Here is a 21262-nt window from a genome sequence, read left to right as displayed (position 1 = left end):
CATTGAAACCTTTGGGACGAACTCAAAAGACATTTCTCTAAGCTTTCCTGCAGCTACAAAACATAATTATGGGAAAATATTCAAAAAGTATGGTATAATATACAGGTAGAGATTTGCCGTAAGTTAATGTCATCCATGCCTAGGAGCATTGAAGCTGTCCTTAAAAATCCCGGTGAATATACAGGATATTAGCGACCTAGTTTGATGCTTAGTGCAAAAACTAACTTTAATGTACAAATCTTATATTATTTTCGTGTTTTTTTCATATACACATATTTTACTGGCCACATAAAATTCGACCAATTTTTTTTTGGGTTTACTTTATTTTAAGTTATTATTTAGTCCTATCTGAATTCTAAAATAATTTTCAAATACACGAAATATGTCTATTTTATAAACAATTCCGAAATATTCAATAAAAAACATAAAATAGAAAAACCGTGGCCTCGTTAAAAAAATACTTACACCTATTTTTCTGTCCACATGTGTACACTCATAGAAAAAAGTCTGCTAAAAACAGCAGTCGATGTTTGCTGTTATATTTTTGTACTTCAGGGCCTAATGAACAGCAATATATAAAATGTTTAGGTTATAAATTTTTCCCCAAAGCATATTTAAGAACCAAAAGTAGTTTTTGGTATAGTTTTGCACAGTAATATACTTACAAGCTCCTAAATACGATCAGCAAACATTTTGTTTGCTGTTAGCCTCAATCCGATAAATATTCAGATTTTTGGTCACATACTATAGATATTCCTAAAATATTGTTTTAATTATGTTAGGATAGCTCCTAAGTTGATATTTTTATTTGTTTTAGCCAAAATAAAACATATTTTAGAGTAATCGAGCTTCAAAAATAGCAGGAAATGTTTGCTATTTCAGCAAACAGTGACTGCTGTCCCTTTTTCAGCAGACTTTTCTGCTGTTTGAGAAGACTTTTCTGCTGTCCCTACTAACAAATTTCTTTGGGTGTATATATAAACCGATCCCCAGATTTGACCACCGAAGCCTCTAGGAGGAGCAAAATTTATCCGATCAAAGACCTTAGAAAGACCTTGTCCTACCAACCTATTGTATTTTTTGACAAGGAAAAGTAAGGCATTTCTTTTTTCTATTATGGTTACAATTCCTTTAATTTTTATTTTTATCGAAAAATTGTTATACTGGGGACTAATCACGGCATTCGATATCGAAAACTTTTGATCGAAATCTAAATTTTTCGGATCACGGGAGTCGATATCGAGTTTTTTGGATCGACAATTTTTCCGATTGGTAAATTGCAATCGTAAAACATTTTTCACTTGTTTTTTACATTGTTTTCGCCATATAGGAATAGTAAATATATTAGTTTTAGTTCGAATTGTTGCTAATTTGTAGTAAATTTACGTATAATGAACATATTTTGAATATTTAGGACTAATGCAACTCCAATAAAAGTTAATCAAAAATTGGTCATAGTCGAGTCCGGGAGCGAGCATCCTAGCTTGGCAAAGAACCATATATAAAGTGCACATGCTAGATCGATATCCAAGAGATTGTGATCAAACAAATACCGTACCACTCCGTGACAACATAACGCTTCTGGACCACCATGTAAGAATAGTGAATTATGAAGGTTTCCACTCGCAACAAATTGTAAGACGGCAGACAATTGTAAAGTGATAGAATTGACGTTGACATGCCACCAAAAATTATTTCCCATTTGAACGCCGGCCGAAATCGTCCATTGATCCTGCAAAAGGTGGCTTTCTAACAGTGCACACCATTTCAAACCCATGTACTTACACCAATAACAATGTGCACTTTTATTCCTTATTTGTCGCTGAATTATTTTATATTCATCTCATCCTCCAATTAGGAAGGAATTCGGAGGAATGTATGGGTCCATAAGATATAATGCAATACAATTTACTTTTTACTTTGAAACCTCCAAAAACATGTTTTTTCTACATTCTATTTTGTGACGCTAACTTAATTTTGTCATATCATTTTGGTCTGCTTCGTTTTTTGCTGTTGGCAACGCTTAAGAAATTGCATCAAATTTCGATCGAATCCCGTGATCCAAACTTTTAATCGTATCGTCAATTTTTTTCGATACGATTATGAATTCGACGTCGAATGCCGTGATTAGCCCCCTGCATAATAATCATTGCCCCACAGTGCCTTTTACTCAACACCCATAATTATTACTCGATATACATCATTTAACATAATCTAAAATTTATTGTTTTTTTTTATACGAATTCTTAAATCTAGATACACAATTACAACATATAAAAACAATAAACAATACAATAATACGTATATAATATATACAAAATTTGTAAATAGAAAGGTGAACCTATTATTAATAAATAAAATGGAATATAATGTGAAAACTTTTGATTGTATTTCTAAAATATTCGAGTTCTTATCGATTGACAATTGAATACTATACTTTCCAATTGAATCTAGACTAGGAAATGCAATGTTGAGCTTTATAAAATTAAAGATAATATATAGTACAAAAGGTTTTCTATTTAAGAACATATAATATTAACTTATGATACCCGGTACCTCAGAGTGTACTACAGTAGGATGGATATACATGCAAGATACTTTACAAAAATGAATAGCATCATAATACCCTTCGCAAATTGTCTTACGTCCGGTATGCAATGTTTTCCACTGTCCATTAGAAATGCATTGGTATTTATGCTACCGCGAAATTCTGTGTTGATATCCATATTCAAAACTATATTATTAGCATTCGTAAGACCGGCATTGTAACATGATTAATTTCTCCTAAGAAATCGTTTTAAAAATGAGGCAAACACACTTTGCCAGCAAAGAGTTCCGATACAACTGTAATCCATAAAGCCAATACAAATAAGATATATGATATCCCAATTTTATAGGTATTTGGCAATTGGTATGCTTGACCACCTATTTCCTCGATGTGAAATCCAAGCGGGAATACAACTGCTGCCAGGCAAAACAATACCATAGCTGTAAAACCCACCCATCGGGCATATGGTATAACATTACGGTCCCAAGTACTTGATGCCAGTAATATAACAGTAGTCGTTATACAAATGCAGCCAATAAATATGCAAATCAATGCAATAAGCCATTCAGGTTGTAATTCAGGAGTATAACAAACTTGGGGCCGATTATATAAAGTCATACATGTCCACATAAGACCAAGCCGTATATCACCTAGAAAATAAATTATAGAATAATAAAATAAAATTATTTAGGAGTAGATTTTTATCATATAAATTTTAAATGGTAATCGAATGGTTATTTATTAGATATATCCAAGTAATTCTAAAGATAGTTTTTAAACAACTTTGGATGCACGAACAAGCATACAAATACCAAATACATCTCCAAATACATTTGAAATACCATATGTCCACCAAAAGGGAGAACATAAAATGCTGCATTCTTAGCACCATATGATTCCTTATATTTATCTCCATCCACAAACAGATGAGGACAAAAATGTTCATATGCAGCGCTTGTTCTAGGCTAGGTATAGTGACAGTCCCCTATTTGTGCATTGCCTATTCTGTGCATTGTAGTAGTACAGGTGGTGAATTCGATGGGTGCAGTTCGATTATAAATACAAGGTACCTGCTTTTTATAGCCGAGTCCGAACGACGCTTAACATTACGGTGAAAAGTCTCATACTTTATTCACATAATACTTCCAAAAACTCCCTTGAGCAAGATTTCGACTGTCATAGGGATTTTAAATTAACTTTTACAGTCGAACTTCCCTATAATGAATCTTGACGGGACCGGAAATTACTTCACTATACAGAAATTATATCAGAATACAAGAAATTGGGAATCAGCAGTGTTTTTGAAATGTATTCATTATAGAGACCTTCATTGTACAGAAGTTCTTTGTAGAGAAGTTTGACTGTAGTAAATTTGGAGCCTAATGTTAATGGGCTATTAGAGAAGATCGTCGCAGATGGGAAGAAATCAAGAATCTCATGCTCTAAGCAGTAAGCACATTTCCCTGCGACCATGCTCTAAGCAGTACGCATATTTTCTGGGACCAAATTGACACCATATCGTGTCTTATCAGGAAGGTGATTTTGATTCGTAAACTAAACAGGATAGGTTAGGTTAGGTGTTGGTTTGCATGACATATAAACGGCCAATAATCGCTATTTGAAGGCAATTTAACCCATTGCTCCTTGAGCCCTTTGTAACCACTAGTATTTGAGATAACAAAAGCATATAAGCATAAAAACCAGCAACACATTTATTTTCATTTAATTTCACCGATATGGAAAGAAGGAAACATCACATATACATAAGACACTGCGACGACGGTCCAGTCATTTTATCGAAGCAATTGTTTTGTTGCCCCAGTAACCGTCCAAATCAATCTCCAAGAAAAGTTGGGGTCTACGCTAACTAGCCACAAGGCTCCTTAATTATTAGAGTATTTAGATTAGGTGCATATAAGACAGGTATTTGAGTCTGACCGCCCGTAGGTTAGGTTAGGTTATGTGACAGCCCGATGTATCAGGCTCACTTAGACTATTCAGTCCATTGTGATACCACAGTGGTGAACTTCTCTCTTATCACTGAGTGCTGCCCGATTCCATGTTAAGCTCAATGACAAGGGACCTCCTTTGTATAGCCGAGTCCGAACGGCGTTCCACATTCCAGTGAAACCACTTAGAGAAGCTTTGAAACCCTCAGAAATGTCACCAGCATTACTGAGGTGGGATAATCCACCGCTGAAAAACTGTTTGGCTGACCGCCCGTAACACAAGGGGATATATACCAACATGTAATGACAATGTGTTCACGGTGTTGGTTTACATGGGATATAAACGCCCAGTAATCACTATTTGAAGGAAATTTAATTCACCATCCCATTGCTTCTTAAAGCCTTTCCAAATACTAAACGTATTCCTGGATCAAATTTACATTACATACCTGCTTCCTCGGTAACAATCCAATCTGGCATGGCTAAGCTCACTATGGCAAAAACATCGGCTGCCATAAATAATGTAGCACTAATTGTAGTTAATTTATCCATTATTTTTGTTGAAAATCAATGTAAACTTCTCAATATGTCTTTCCAGATCAATAAACAAATCAACAGGGTTGCCAATAGCAAAGCAAAAATAAATAAAAGTTGCCAAACAAGACACATAAATGAGTAACCACTTTGACTAAAAGAGATGTGGAAAAATATATGCAATAAGGTAACAACATGGATAATAAACATAATTGTTTATTGAATTGAACAAAGTATTCAACTTAAAGGTGGGTATTAAGTTCGAGCTTAGCCGCTAAAAACGTCATTTTTTCACGATTACTTTTCTTTAATAATCCATTTTAAGGAATACAAACTTTGTGAAAATTTGCTTTGGGCTTTTCCCCATCAAGTTATAATAAAATTTGCAACAGATATGTATAATTTCATGCATTTTTCTTACTGATTTAGTTTTCACTTTAGCGATTTTAGCCGCTAAAATCGTCATTTTTGGCAACTCTAGAAGAGTTGTCATAAAAATAGAAGCGTTACCTAATATAGACGTACAAGCGTTGGCGTATTAGTTGTCCACTGGCCAAATAATTCTTCCTCGGAAGTAACTGGACAACGAAAAAAACATATAGACGTACAACTTGCAAACTGTGTAAAAAACCGAAAAAAGTAGTTCAAAAAGTCGATAATACGATATTGCATCTATCCGTTATGCAGCTTTAAGCCCTGTATGCATGTCTAGCGGAAAATTCCACATTGGTCTTATTCGTTCCCGAATATTCTGAACAGCGCTGTTATCGGTTGTTCTCATATTGTTTTCAATAAGAAATACCCGAGAACACTGTATTATTGGCATGAAAAAGGAGTTTTTGGAAAGAGCTGCATACCGCGCTTTATAGTGGTCACTGAATTCGAGTTTAAAAGCCGTTATGCACCTCTAACGTAATTTACGCTGCCCGTTAGCAAATATAGGAACAAATGGGTTGGGTGCATAATGGGTTTGAGTATTTGCAGAATTTGTATTTCTTATGAGAGAAAATATGATCACAACAACTATATACAGTAGTAAGTTCGGCCGGACCGAATCTTAAATACCCACCACCATGAATCAAATATAATAGTTTCCTTTGGAAATTTCAGGGGGGTTTTATGACAGATATTTTCCCAAGCAGATCAGTTCAACCAGTACGCTTCCCACAGATAAATGTAAAGATTTTACCTATGAAGACTAGATCAGATTCTGAATTTATAAGAACCATTTTTTGTTTGAGTTTTAGAGGAATCATAAACATCTCTTGTAAGTGCAAGAAAATTATCAAAAACCGCCTGGATTTGAAATCTAAAATCTGTGAATTTTCATCCCAATTATTTAAATGACTACGAGGAGTAAAATGTGGAAATTTTGCATTCAGTTTCAAGCAATTTTCATGATCAGTGCGCCTTCATACCCTCAATAAGTGAAATCGGTCTATATGGAGGCCTTACCAAATGGACCGATAAAACTAAATCATATACACTTTGTTATGGGCCTAAAATGACAGTATATTTTCAATTGGTGGCAAATCGGATAAAAACTACAATTTCTAGAAACCCTAGGAGTTAAATCGGGAGTTCGGTCTAATTGAGACTATACCAAATCATGGAAGGATACACGCAGTATTCAGCACATTTAATTGTAGTTCTAGAATCTAGACCCCAAATCGGAGGGCCGGTTTATAAGGGGGCTATATCAAAAACTGTGCCGATATTCAATATATTCGGCACACCCCTTTATGGTCCTAGAATACCTCTACTACGGATTCTAGAAGCCCTAGAAGTAAAATCGGGAGATCGGCCTATATGGGGGCCATATCAAAATATGGACCGATACTCACCATTTTCGGCACACCTCTTTAAGGTCCTAGAATACCTCTAGATTTCTGATTTGAGGCAAATTGGGTAAAAACTACGGATTCTAGAAGCCCAAGAAGTAAAATCGGGAGATCGGCCTATATGGGGGCTATATCAAAACATGGACCGATACTCACCATTTTCGGTACACGTCTTTAGGGTCCTAGAGTGCCTCTAGATTTCCAATTTCAGGCAAATTGGGTAAAAATTATGGATTCTAGTAGACCAAGAAGTAAAATCGGGAGATCGGTCTATATGGTGGTTATATCAAAACATGGACCGGTACTCACCATTTTCGGTACACGTCTTTAGGGTCCTAGAGTGCCTCTAGATTTCCAATTTCAGGTGAATTGTCTTAAAACTACGGATTATAGAAGCCCAATAAGTAAAATCGGGAGATCGGTCTATATGGGGGCCATATAAAAACATGGACCGATACACCCCATTTTCGGCACACCTCTTTATGGTCCTAGAATACCTCTAGATTTCCAATTTCAGGATAGAAAATACACTTTCTAGACGCCCAGAAAGCAAAATGGGGAAATTGGTCCATATGGGCGCTATACCAAAACATGGACCGATAGGCACCATTTTCGGTACACTTTTTGATGGTCCTAAAATACCTCTAGATTTCCAATTTCAGGGAAATTGGATAAATACTACAGTTTTTATAAGCCCAAGACCCCAAATCGGTATATAGCTCATCTTCGAACTTGACCTGCCTGCAAACAAATCACGAATCTGGGCCAAATTTTCAGGACGATAGCGCCATTATTGAAGGCTGTAGCTTGATTACAACAGACGGGCATGCTATATCGTCTTAGAATTTCTCCCTGATCAAGAATATATATACTTTATAAAGTCGGAAATCGATATTTCGATGTATTACAAACGGAATGACAAACTTATTATACCCCCGTCACCATTCTATGGTGGTGGGTATAAAAATTTGCTTATGCATTTCGTATAGATAACAGAAATAGATGTATATCGTACTTAAAGCGGGTACTATGTTCCACCAAGTACTATGTTCCACCAAAATTCTAAAATAAATGTGTAGTGGTGACGATTATACTTTGGCCAAATTTTGTCAGAACTTGGAAGAAAAGAAACAATGTTTTAACGTTGTCTGCTTTCAATTTTATCTTTAAAATTGGTTGAACCAAACCCATAACCATGTGAAAAGGCTTGTGTTGCAGGTTTTTATGCCTATTTATTGACTCTTGTATCACTTCGTACGATAATAAATGAAATAATATGAAAACCGAACATAGTACCCACCTTAACTTGGAATTACATGAAAAGTGCGTTTCCATTGCCATAACCCAGCCATATAACCACAAGCATAAAAACATGCAGAGTCTGATCGACTTAAATCACCTCATGAAATGACGAAACTACCATATATATATTACTCAAAGACACTGGTCGCATTTTTCGATCTTAATGAAATCTTTCTAATTTGTTTGAATTGCTGAAGCTACGCCAAATTTTAATCCCTCCAAATAAATTATTTGTACCGAAGTTTAGAAGAAAAATGTCGATTAGTGTATGAGTTTACGAATATCTTACGTCTACAAAATTAAAAAAAAAATTTCATATATTCCCACCACTCCCAATAGCAATTAATGACAAACAGGCCAAAATTTGTTTGCAAAATTAAAAACAAACCTAACGCAGTTGTTCTTCAAACCGTTTTCATTTTTTTCTAATGAAACAACTTGAACAACTCGTTTCGTTTGACGTTGTACGTTTTTTCAGTATTTATTTAAAATCGTTTTACGTTTACCTATTTATTTTGTTTTCAAATAAAAAAAAAACTTGAAATTATAACTGAAATAAATTACAATAAAATGATAGACGATTGATAGCTGGCTTCGATTTTCAATAACTTAAGGCCTTTGTAGGGAGGAAAGTGGGTCATAGGGTCATAGATGTATATGAGAAAATAATTTCGTTATCCATAGAAGATAGAAGGATAGCGTTTAGAAGTTTATAGGTTTGCCAAAGGAAGCTGCAACATTGGCTTCACGTAAAGCTTCAGCACAGGTCTAGTGGAGGAAAGAAAAAAACGACATGAAATTTAAGACATTTATAAAAATTGTTATAACAATTTCAACTTACAGGATGGGCGTGGCAGACACGGGCAACATCTTCAGCAGAGGCACCATATTCCATAGCCAATACAGCTTCGTTAATAAGTTCACCGGCAGACTGTAATATAAGAAAATTATAAAATATTTTAATATTTTCCCAAAGTATACAATTGTTATTTTACTTACTGGACCAATAATGTGTGTGCCCAGCACACGATCGGTAGCCTTATCGGCCAAAACTTTTACAAAGCCATCAGTTTCATTGTTGGTCTTGGCACGAGAGTTAGCCAAAAATGGGAATTTGCCCACTTTGAAGTCGACACCTTCTTGCTTCAAGGCTTCCTCAGATTTGCCAACCCACGCAACTTCGGGATGAGTATACACAACGGATGGAACGCAATTGTAGTCGATGTGCACATGACCTCCCAAAATACCTTCAACGCAAATGATACCCTCATCTTCGGCTTTGTGGGCCAACATGGGACCTTGAATGCAATCACCGATGGCATAAATATTGGGTACAGTGGTTTGGAAATGATCATTGACTGGTACGCGACCTCTGTCATCCTTAACAATACCAACATTCTCCAAGCCCAAACCTTCAGTGTATGGACGACGACCAACGGATACCAATAAAGCATCACAAGTCAATTCTTCCTTTTCGCCAGATTTGGCATTTTCAACAGTTACGGTGACTGTATCACCATTGCGCGAGGCAGACATAACCTTGGTGCCAGTCTTGAATTTCAAGCCCTGCTTGGTCAAGACTTTTTGGAAAGTTTTTGAAACTTCACCATCGATGCCCACTCCACCAATGGTATCCATGAATTCAACAGCAGTTACTTCAGCTCCAAGACGAGACCATACTGAACCCAATTCCAAACCAATGACACCAGCACCAATAACAATCATTTTCTCTGGAACCTTTTTCAAGGACAAAGCGCCAGTCGAAGACACAATAACTTCCTCATCGATTTCAATGCCTGGGAAGGGGGTAACTTCTGAACCGGTGGCAATCATAATATTTTTGGCTTGTACGGTCTCCACTGTGCCATCATCTTTTTTCACTTGTACCTCATTGGGAGATGTGATGGTACCGAAGCCGGTAAGTTGTGTTACCTTGTTCTTTTTGAATAATTGGACAATGCCTCCGGTTAAAGCTTTGACGGCATTGCTCTTTTGAACCATCAATTTATCAAGATCCAATGAGACATTATCACAAACAATACCACGATTAGCTAAATCACCAGAGTGAGCCATATGATAATAATGTGAATTATTGAGAAGTGCTTTTGAGGGAATGCAACCAACATTGAGGCAGGTACCACCCAAAGTTGGGTTCTTTTCAACACTGACAGTCTGAAATTTGGGGAAGGTTAGTAAATGCTACGAATAATTTGGTAAGAACATAACAATGTTACCTTTAAACCTAATTGGGCAGCTTTAATGGCAGCCACATAACCACCGGGTCCCGAACCGATGACCACCAAATCGGCTTCATGTGTTGTGGAGTAAAAGCGTCCATTTAAGGCTCCCAATATGGCACCATTGGATCGCAATGGGGTCTGAACGAATAAATTTTTTTGTAAAAAATAACGTAATTGATATTTAAAAAAACGGCAGTAACAAATAGTTCGGGTAGAGGTAGAATAAAAAATTATAAATTAAAAAAAGGCCCTACTGGGCTCGATTAAATAAATAAAACAAATGAAAATGAAATGAAAAATTAAAGTGCATGGACTTTATGCCTTAAAAGCAAAATTTGGAAGGTTTTTGATATATGTTTCATCGTCCACTTTGGTTTTGTTAAAATTTTCATATAGGTGGCGTTGACAATTGAATATTCATGTACGCATATATTACTCTTGACTTCTGTCGTCCCTTTGATTCTGTTCGCCTTGACAAACTTCTGAATAAGATTTTATTGATGTATGCCTAGCTTAGTTCTGGTTACCCGTCCAAGCCTCTTCTGTTTGTAACAGCTTAATGTCGTGTCCTCTAGGTACCCTCAATAATGCTACCAATGAGTAAAGGGTTGATAGTTTGCGAAATTACTAAGGGTACGGTTACACTACACACAAAAATATTTCACAATTTTTCCAATTAAAATTTTAATTGAGTTTTAAAAAATATTCAATTAAAAATTTAATTGATTCAACAAATTTTTTAATTGAAACAAAAATCAATCACAAAAATAATAGTATAAATTAATTTTTTAATTGGATCAATTAACTTTTTAATTGACCTTCAATTAATTTTTTTGATTGATACTATCATTTCTGTGATTGAAGACATTTCAATTAAAAATTAATTGGATCAACTAATTTCGTGATTGAATCAGAAAAAATTTGTTTGTGTGTAGGCAAATATTTGACCAACATGAATGTCAATCTTTTCTTCATGGGCATTTTCAAAATATCTGGACACGGATATTTGCATAGTTTCTTATGGTTAACCGTTGAAGTCTCTTCTGTTTGTAAAAGCTTAAGGTCATGGTCACACTAGGCAAATATTTGGCCAAAATTAGTGTCAAACATTTTTCCAGAACCATTTTCCAAATATCTGGATATGATTGCTGGAAAATAATCCTACCATGATATTATATATCCAATATGAGCTAAAAATGTTTGCTGGTTTGGCTGTGGAGATAGATTCTTTCAAATATTTGCCCAGTGTGACCATAGCATAAGCCTCCAGGTGCTCTCAAAAAGGTTACCATGAGTAATGGATTGAAAGTTAGCGAAATGAATAAGACAGTATTCGTTTCAAAGATTCAGTAAGCTGCCGGTGCTACGAGTAAAACGATTACAGTGCTGTATAAATGCAATGCATTTTTGAATAGATTCAAGGCTGACTTGAAGAAAATGTTGTTCCACTAGGCGAAATAAATATAACTCTTTGACCATTAATTCTAATATTCTACTTTCACCCTATTTATTGGGACCTAGTTTTTAAATAATTATATTAAATAAAATCAATTCTGATATTCTTAGCACGATTTGATGTTGTCCGTATCTGGCTACGCTTACATATGCCAAGTTTTTGGTTCCAGTGCCAAAGCGGAGTTCCCGGCCGCACTTTTGTCATGCAAGACTAATGGTGATTTCGATTGGGGAAAAAAGGTGCAACATTCTCGAAATTGATTGCAAAATATGAGGGACACTGTCATAGATTTTGACATCATGTATCCCTCACAATATTATGAATTAACAATAACTTTGGAATGACACTATCATTTGGGCGAAAATACCATGAAGGAAAAAACAGTGTAACACCAAGGCAACATATTTTTGCGAATAGAAAACGCCCTAAGCTACTTCCACTGTACCCCCAAGGCCCCATTTATAAACGCAGAGTTCCTCGATCTTCCCCCAATTAATTCAATACACAATTACAAATAGTTTTCATTTAATCAACCACAAATTCAAGTGCATAACAACAAATCGAAAGGTTCAGAAATCTATCTTATAGTTTCCAACGTCATAACCTACCCATCTAGGCAGTTTTACACACCCCCAAACTACCAATGCAAAAATGCGATATGATACGAAATCAGCTGATAAAATCGAAATGAAAGCACGTGTATACACACATCGACCGATGAATTATCTCACAGCTGTTATATACATACATACATATCAATGTATCGTAAAAGTGCGAACGAATGGAATTAGTTTACCAACATCATATAATCGCTTCTGGTAAAAGAAATCAAATTTCTTGACCCCTATGAATCGTGCTATAAAAACAACTTCGTCATCGTTATCATAATGCGCAATCACCATGCGATAATAATGAAAGCTATTTCTATGGAACCAAAAATAAGCCATAACTAAATGACAAAAAATGTGGACACAAATTACGAATCGAATGATAGGAACACACTATCTACTATAGAGGGGATTGATTGGTCATTTTTCTTAACACCCTTTTGCCAAATAATTTGCAAGACGGCAACCCTTCTGCAATGTTTGCACTTAACTGCGCTCTCTTTATCTAGATAAAAATGATTAGACAACGATGGCATGTACACCATCAGCAAATGAATAACATCCATAATGAGCTTATTAAGCAATATAGAACCAAAATTTCACCGAAAAAACATTTAAGGACACTTCTTTTTCTAAAAATTTAGACACTTGGCATTATTCTCTTGCCATTTTAAACAAAATTAAGTAGATTCTTCGCAAGGTTAATACAATTCACACATTGCATAATCATCATAGGCAATTTTTTTCATGTGATATGAAACACTTGTACGCATTCATTCATTTAATTTTTCTTTTACTATTAAGGGCTTTCTCACCTTAAGGGCACCAACAAGAACGTTACGAATGGTACACTGCATTATTTGATAATTCCAAATTCTTTTTCACAATTCGATTTTATACGATTTCTTTAATTTTTTTTACTCTCTATTTGTGGCTACACACAAATCCCGGTGGGTCCCGTCGTCGTTCACCAAAGTCTTTATTTTCGCAGAGAAAAACCCGTTGTGACGAAATACAATATTCCATAGAAAAAGAGAGCTCGTTAGAACTGTCAAATAATGGCAAAGCGCAAAAAGGAGAGAACGATAGTTTTTTTGCGAGATAAAGTAGATAACATGGTTGCATGATTGCGTCCGCATGTGAGTAGTTGTAAAAACTGGTATTAAGCAGAATTATAAAATGAGTACACATTTTATAACATATCCGATTATTATGTATGAATCTACAGTGCGTTATTTTAAACGGTATTTGACATTTAAATCGATATTTTGAGAAGTGTGAATGTAGTATAAACCCAATGCACACAAAATAACATCGCCTTCTTTGATATATGTATCTTGTGTGAATATAGTACTTGTACCAAAGTTCATTTTATGACACAAACATGATTATCTCTGTGTAAAATCCATTATGTTGTCATAATAAAGGCGGGTATCAAGTATCTAACTTTAGCTGCCTTCGCTCTTAAGGCCGGTATTATGTTGACATTATTACGCTAATATAGCCATTTGTCGCGGTTAATTTTTTTTTCATTATTTCACTTTACAGAAAATAAATTGATGCATTGGATCACTTTTTTGATTTTAGAGGCTAATATAGACCACATCTATACTTATAATGGAAATATTCATCCAATATGACGAAATTTGGAATCTGTTGTTCCGGTGCATATTTTTATATAGTCGATTTTCAAAATATTCATCCAGACTTTTGGCTTCATCCAGATTTAGGCTACTAAGTTCTAGTTTAGCCGCTAAAATCAAAAGTATAGGTGGGTATTAAGTTCGAGTTTAGCCGCTAAAATCGTAATTTTTTCACGATTACTTTAATAATGCATTTTGATGAATACAAACTTTGTGAAAATTTGCTTTGGGCTATTTCCCATCCTGATATTACCAAGGTATTCGTAGTTATTAATTTTAATACCGGTACATAACGTTTTTTTTTACAACAAATCGCATATGTTATATTGCGGAACTGTAGAGAATAACCGTAGTGTAATATATAAAATGACATCACTAACAATTTGCGCAATTATTATTTTCGTACGGAATTATACATCTATGGGCAGTACTCAATATGGACAAAGTGACATTTGGCCAAAATGCAGGGCAGCCAATATATCAACAAAAGAAAATAGATAATGCTTAAAAGTGAAAAGTTGAACAGGCAGTTCACGGCAGAAAATTTTGAGGAAATATAGTTAAAAACATAAACAAAACAATAATAGAAAGACAACAAAGCGTAACAATAAATTGTCCCCAATTGTGGCTGTTAAAAATCTTATGAATTTATCCATTTTTCGGCCAAATTGCGTGGAGCAAAATTTTTCTTGTCTACCAGAAGATACGTATGAGAAAGACAATCCATTAGAGAACACAGTAAAGTAAAAAAAGACAAGTGAAGGCTAAAAAACTTAAAGCAGTGGTTAGGGTGTTTTTGGGGGAGACAGACACAAGTAGCTGTGCTGTATAAGCGAGAAGCAGCAACAACCCAATCAACCTTCCAAATGAACGATACCACTGATCTGCAGTTGTAAATTTCATTTCTCTTTTTAAATTTGGTTTATTATTGATTTGCCCATTTTCATTTTGGTTAACAATAATAAATACCAGTGCATAAAATACTCGTAGGGAAAGGAGTTCCCCTAAAAAGATCCCCTTTTTATAAGGGGTTCCAGCCAATTATAAAAAGTACACCATACCAACTACAATTGCTGAAAATAATAACAATTGCAACAACAACATAAGGGACCATCATCATGATGAACAACTATGGCAATATGATGATGGGCGAACAGTTTCGAAAGATGGATTCAAACTATTCGCCAAAATCATCACCGCATGGTGGACGATCGCCAGTTGTCTCACGACAGGATTCATCCGGAACCCTTAAGGCCACAATATCACTGGGGAAAACGCCAACGATTATACAGACGGGACCATTTTATTCCATGAAAGAACCACCGGGGAAAGGTGAACTAACGGGCGATAAAGATCTCATGACTGAATATGGTTTACATCATACACTAACAAAGTTTAAGGATAAAAAAGTCAAGGAATCCCTGTCCTCATTTCTACCCAATCTGCCAGGAATCTATGATGGCATGAATAATTTGGTGAGTACTAGCTATCACGAAAAAAAACCAAAAAAAGTAAAGATTTCTTTTATTAGCAAACACACACATATATATATTTAAACGCGGATACCTACACACACACATACCCCAGTATGCATTTGATAAAAACCAAAAAGTGTTTCTTTTTTGTATATATTTTCTTTATTTAATGTAGATGATAATTTTGACCAAAAATGTTCGTTGCATTTGATAGATAAAATAAATTCAAAGAGTCGCGTCTATCGTTTATTGGGGTTAACCAACAATATTGTAGCTTACTTCCGAGAGGCATTGCATGTAAATGTGATGACGAAAGCTGTTATCTGCTATAAAGTGTTGAAATAATATTTCCTTGTTTTTTTAGTAAATCCCTGCCATTGGGGGTCCACTTTCTCTTTAATCCCCCTTTTGAAGTAACCGCATTAATGAAAACTTTTCATAACACTTCTTTTGTAAAAACTGAATTCATAAAAAGCACGAATTTAGATAAAAAAATACTGAGCCAAAACATTGCCCTTAACAAAAGAATAAGTTTTTGTGTTTGAAGCTGTGAAAAATATTCGCTATTTTAAAGGGTAGCAGACACGAATTCGGAGGACCGTATTTTTTTTTATTATTTATTTTATTGATTTACACCCATATCCTAAAAAAGTTAACGTAAGCTTAAACCTATTCTTAATATACAAATTTCTTCGATAAACTGTCAGTAGATTATTATGGATATGGGCATAAAATTACAGGAATATTTAATATTTATCTAAATTACAAAATTCATTGACTTTTGCTCAATATACCCAACTGTTACCTTGTCTATTTCTCTGACTGTGTCATAAAATGGTTTGTAATCTGTATGAATGTATTATGTCATTGCTTTGGCCCGTGTAATGACTTTCTTAACGCATACTCCTCACATATTTTTTGTCCTAGCTCAATTGCAAAGTCTTGTCGATAGGTCCAAGGTCTACGAAGAAGTTTTTGTTGTCTCCGTCTTCAAAGCAGATTCCTAAATTTTTCCGGATTATCAATCGCATTTACTTTTGCACCAGACTATGCTGAAACGATCGCATTTATTTTTGCTTCAGACTTTGACGAGAGGGGTCGTCGGTGTAACACTTAAGATCGAGCATTACTTCGGGCGAAGACCCGAATTCGACGAAATATAAGACATAGTGGCAATCAAATGGCTGAAGATATGAAAAGTTTATGTGACGGGATACAAGAAATATTGAAAAACGGTTTCAAGCCAAAGCTTTACTGTCGATCCTATCTTAATCCTGCTCTTGTACTTGCACATAATATCGTTTTCTCTTGCGGAAAAAATCAACGTCTGCGATTGATATATGATTGATAAAATGTCTCAATGTTTAAGTTGGAATACCCACCTTATCTAACCCAACTTAACATCACGGCTTCGAATCCACTAACATAATTTTGAGTTAATTTAAAATCGTTAAATTTATTTATCGTAATTTATCGTTAAATTGTGAGCCATTTCGAATTATTAAGTACTATTCTTATGGTAGTATATGTATAACTAAGCTTATTTATTACATGAAGACTTCCGTAAAATGTATATTCCCTTAGAACTCGACTGTTTCATTTTGCAGGATTTAGTCTTAGTAATTTATCGCAAAGTACTGAATAGACTAAGAGAGCTCGAAAATAAATCGGGCTGCCTTTAACCTAACCTAGTCTTGAGGTTTAAAGCTTCTTATTTGTTTTATATTTTCAAATGTGACTGTTACACCTTTTAATATTTCAATCTAGAAGTGGTTCCTATCTATTTTGTTCTCTTTTTTATCATCCAAAGCTCGCGGGTTTTGTTGTTGTTGTAACAGTTATTAATGTAGTTTCATCCATTTTGTTATATGCTTGTGTAGTTCAGCTGGTAGCCAGATCAAGGAACTCTGCGACAAGGATGGGGTGTGTCCAGAGTGATCTGGTAGTGAGACGGGTAGGCTTAGCTGGGCAAGCAAAAAGGTGACGAGTGTCATGTGGCCCTTGAATACATATGGGACACACGTCAGCTACGCTGCTATCAATCACTGATAAGTATGAATTGAGGCGGCTGCACTTGCCTGATCTTAGTTGGGCCAAAACTACCCTTGTCTGCCGTGGGAGGTCTCTCTCCTCCTGTGCTATGGGCGGCGGTCGGACTCCGAGAACAGGATTAACCTTGTAGCTTCTCACCGCTTCAGCTACAGATCTGGAGGCTCTCTTTTGTAACGCTGGATCTCGGGATCTAGAAGGTGAAGATCAACCCTTACATTCCTGGGTGGAGGTTGTCTATCCATAAGATGGTGATTCGGATGACAACTTCGATGGCAACTCAAGAGGTACTGCTTTGACAGTACCTCTTGGGTTGCCATCTTTCATATGTTTTGTCGTTAGAACACCATCTTGTGGCGAGGTTTTTCTCTACATCTTACCTAGCTCTCAATGCATTCGCTCTACAGCCTGTTCCAGGGCGAGGGTTCATATTGGTCGCATGTCTTTCACGACGCCATCAATATCTGCCCATACAGAATTGAAGAGGTTACAATACCTGGATTTCTTTTCACTATTTATATTCACAATATAATACCCTGTTCCACAGTGTGGCACAGGGTATAATAAAATCTAGTCTATATACATCTATCCTGGCTCGATTGTTTTGAGTGGTGAACGTCCTCTAAATGCAGCATGTTTCTGGCTATTGTTGTGTATGCTTGTGTCGAGTTTTTCCTCTATACCTTACTCTGCCTCTTATTGCATTCGCTCTACAGCTTGTTTACTGCCTAGGACAGGGCTCATATTGGGCTCGAATACTGAATACTTATCTATATTTATCTCCCAATTTCCTAACTGATTACAAAATCTTCCCATTCAGAATTGTGGAAATTGTACTTCCTCGATTTCTTATTACTATTTTGATGGTTCCTTTTTCGTTGGGATTCACAAATATAAAAAGTTGTCTAGTTCCGGCTCGATTTTTCTCAATGGGAAAAGATCTTCAAAAGCAGCATGCTTGTTGTATACGATTTTTGATATTGAATAAACCATTTGGATATATCCGATTTCACTGCCTTCTCTTTTTATATAGTCCCCATTAAGATCTGCAACCCGATTTATCTTTAGCAAGTACATATATTATAAATTATACATAAATCGTAAGCGTAACTCATGATGGTATTTCATACCTGGATAGTATACTAACTTTTCTCTTGATGGAGATTATTCATCATTTATTAGTATTGTAATGAATTTAATAATAAAATTGTAACAACCTCCCATTTAACTGAAGGAATAAGGTCAATAAAGTCCTGTTTCCCCATTTCAAAGGTTCTTTTAATTCTTCTTCAACTAGACCCCATTTTTATCCACTACACTTAGATCAAATTGACATAAATTACAATTTCGAATATGTAAATAATGCAAACATTCTCCTTGTTTCATTTATAGGAAAACAGTACATTACGCAGTGTCATTGATAAGCCCCCCATAGGAGGTAAAGAGCTATTGCCTTTATCCTCAGTACAATTAGCTGGTTTCAGATTACATCCCGGGCCGGTAAGTATTTTTGTTACATACCGAAATAGATTTATGTTTTTGTTTTAATAAATTTGTATATCTCTATTTTCTTCTAGTTACCGGAACAGTATAGAGCCTTCAATGCAATACCCGCACGTAAACATAAAAATAAACATAAAAAACACAAACATAAAGATGGCCAACAGCCGCCCGAAACAAATTTAATGGGTGAGTGGCACAAGCGATCTTTTGTCTTGTGCTTAGTTTTTGTTGTCCTAGTTTTGGTCAGATCATCTATAATAAGAGCATATTATTTTTACAGATTCTTCCGGATTAGAGACTTATGAGAAAAAACACAAAAAACAAAAGCGCCATGAAGACGAGAAGGAGCGAAAAAAGCGTAAAAAGGAAAAGAAACGCAAAAAGAAATCTCACAGCCCAGAACCACCGTCGTCGCCCATGTTGGGTGGTCCATCACAGCAGGGTGGGATGATGGGCATGTCAATGCAAGGTAGCGGTATGGGTAGCCTTCAGGGCCTAGCGACGGGTCCAAACAATCCACTGGGGCCTGGTTCTGGTGTCACAAATATGTCAGGCCCTGGCGGTATGATGATGCCTCAACATGCTTCTTTATTTTAGATTAAATTTAATGATAAAAGCAAATTAAGTCATGTTTTATGATTTTGTTTTAGGTTGAAATTATGTTTATAACAAACAAACAAAGAAAGTAAAACTCCTCTTAATATCTGTCATTATTTCCACACTTCATTACGCCAACAAAACAAACCGATTGTTTGTTGTCATTAACTTTGACCCCACCCACCCCACTCTACTCCCATATACTAAGTGCTTTTGTTTATAAGACAAAAACACCATTTACTTCATTCCCTCCGAAGTGTTTAGTTTACATTTCCGTTGTATTTTGGATTTTATAGTCCCATCGCTCCATTTTATCCCCTTAAGAATTGTTCTTACAATACAAAAAGATCTTCCATCATGTTTTAGGATTTACAGACTTCTGTTTTTTCCAATACTTATCCTTGTTGCTTTTATTTTTTCTCATTTAAATAACTGGAAACCATTTTTTGAGTTTTTTCCTGTCGAGTTCTCACCTTCGCACCTTGTTTTCACAAGTTTTAGTTATTTTTTTTTAAATGAAAATTGTAATATTTTTTCTTCAACTAGCTATTAAGATTTAATAAACATTTTTTTATGAAAAATTTATTATAAAAATAAAAAAATATATTATTTAGTGATTTAAGAGTTGTACGCAAAAGAAAAATAATAATGATAATTAGAAATTTAACAGAAGAAAAAGAAAAAAACAAAAAAATCAAATAATAAATTAAATTTATAAAAAAAATGCAAACTAAAATTTTTGTGGAATCTTTTTTTTCGAAACCGAAGAAAAAATATTTTTGAAAGATTTACAATGGCATGAGTAAGCCAATTGACAAAAAATGGTAAAGTGTGTGACCAACCCCTCTCATAAATTGTTTATAACATTAGCAGTGACAAAAAAGTTAGCACGTTATTTGGAACACGGAAACAAAATGGTGCGAGGATTGCCTTTTATATTTTCGGGAATAGAGAACAAAAACAAATATTAATTATCGAAAATTGTTTTATTGTTTTCCAAATGTTATTCCCTATTAAGATCTATACACGTTGGCAACCAACCAATGTCGAAGTATTTTTGCTACTCTGATTGAGGTATCTCCAAGACATACATTCTGAACGCTTCAACTGCTCCTTCAGGTGTGGAAAAACGTTGAGCTCTCATATGATGTTTTAAGTATGGGAATAAAAAGAAGTCATTCGGTCATCAAGTCGCCAAAATGGCACACTTACCAGCATATTATGTAATTTAACCTCGAAGGTCAATACCATACTTGAATTCCTAACAGAACTTATAGGCTACGACCGAAACTCGACCGAATACTCAACCGATCTGCATACAAGAAAACTAAGGGTCTATAGTAGATTGTAGATTTTTACAGGCCATTGAAATTATGGACAAGTATTAAAAATAAATGGATTAAACATTTTCCAAATAGATCGAACTAATAATAATACTGTTCCAGAAGTTTACTTTGAAATTGGCATTTATCGAAACAATATCAGATACTTGACTAATGGGACATTTTTTCCATTTA

The 21262-nt window shown here is 35.2% G+C and overlaps 3 protein-coding genes across 3 annotated transcripts; 1 reads left to right on the top strand and 2 right to left on the bottom strand.

The window, feature by feature from the left end:
- Window positions 1-2200: 2200 nt before the first annotated feature.
- On the bottom strand, window positions 2201-5134 carry LOC142235094 (uncharacterized protein C16orf52 homolog A). The gene is made up of 2 exons (XM_075306315.1): window positions 4947-5134; window positions 2201-3198 (listed from the first exon to the last, which is right to left on the bottom strand). The coding sequence occupies exons 1-2, from the start codon at window positions 5047-5049 to the stop codon at window positions 2798-2800; spliced, it is 504 nt and encodes a 167-aa protein (XP_075162430.1). The 5' UTR covers window positions 5050-5134; the 3' UTR covers window positions 2201-2797.
- Window positions 5135-8624: 3490 nt separating this feature from the next.
- LOC142236628 (dihydrolipoyl dehydrogenase, mitochondrial) lies at window positions 8625-13504 on the bottom strand. Its single transcript, XM_075307864.1, has 5 exons — window positions 13294-13504; window positions 10409-10552; window positions 9174-10346; window positions 9016-9105; window positions 8625-8942 (listed from the first exon to the last, which is right to left on the bottom strand). The coding sequence occupies exons 1-5, from the start codon at window positions 13333-13335 to the stop codon at window positions 8877-8879; spliced, it is 1515 nt and encodes a 504-aa protein (XP_075163979.1). The 5' UTR covers window positions 13336-13504; the 3' UTR covers window positions 8625-8876.
- Window positions 13505-14604: 1100 nt separating this feature from the next.
- MED19 (mediator complex subunit 19) lies at window positions 14605-19849 on the top strand. The gene is made up of 4 exons (XM_075307863.1): window positions 14605-15596; window positions 19038-19145; window positions 19223-19334; window positions 19429-19849. Exons 1-4 carry the CDS (start codon window positions 15240-15242, stop codon window positions 19743-19745), a joined length of 894 nt encoding a protein of 297 aa, XP_075163978.1. The 5' UTR covers window positions 14605-15239; the 3' UTR covers window positions 19746-19849.
- The last annotated feature ends 1413 nt before the right edge of the window (window positions 19850-21262 follow it).

Source organism: Haematobia irritans, chromosome 4, assembly GCF_050003625.1.
Source record: "Haematobia irritans isolate KBUSLIRL chromosome 4, ASM5000362v1, whole genome shotgun sequence".
NCBI classification, from domain to species: domain Eukaryota; kingdom Metazoa; phylum Arthropoda; class Insecta; order Diptera; family Muscidae; genus Haematobia; species Haematobia irritans.
The sequence above is the reverse complement of the archived record's forward strand: the minus strand, read 5'-3'. Positions and strand labels throughout refer to the sequence as shown.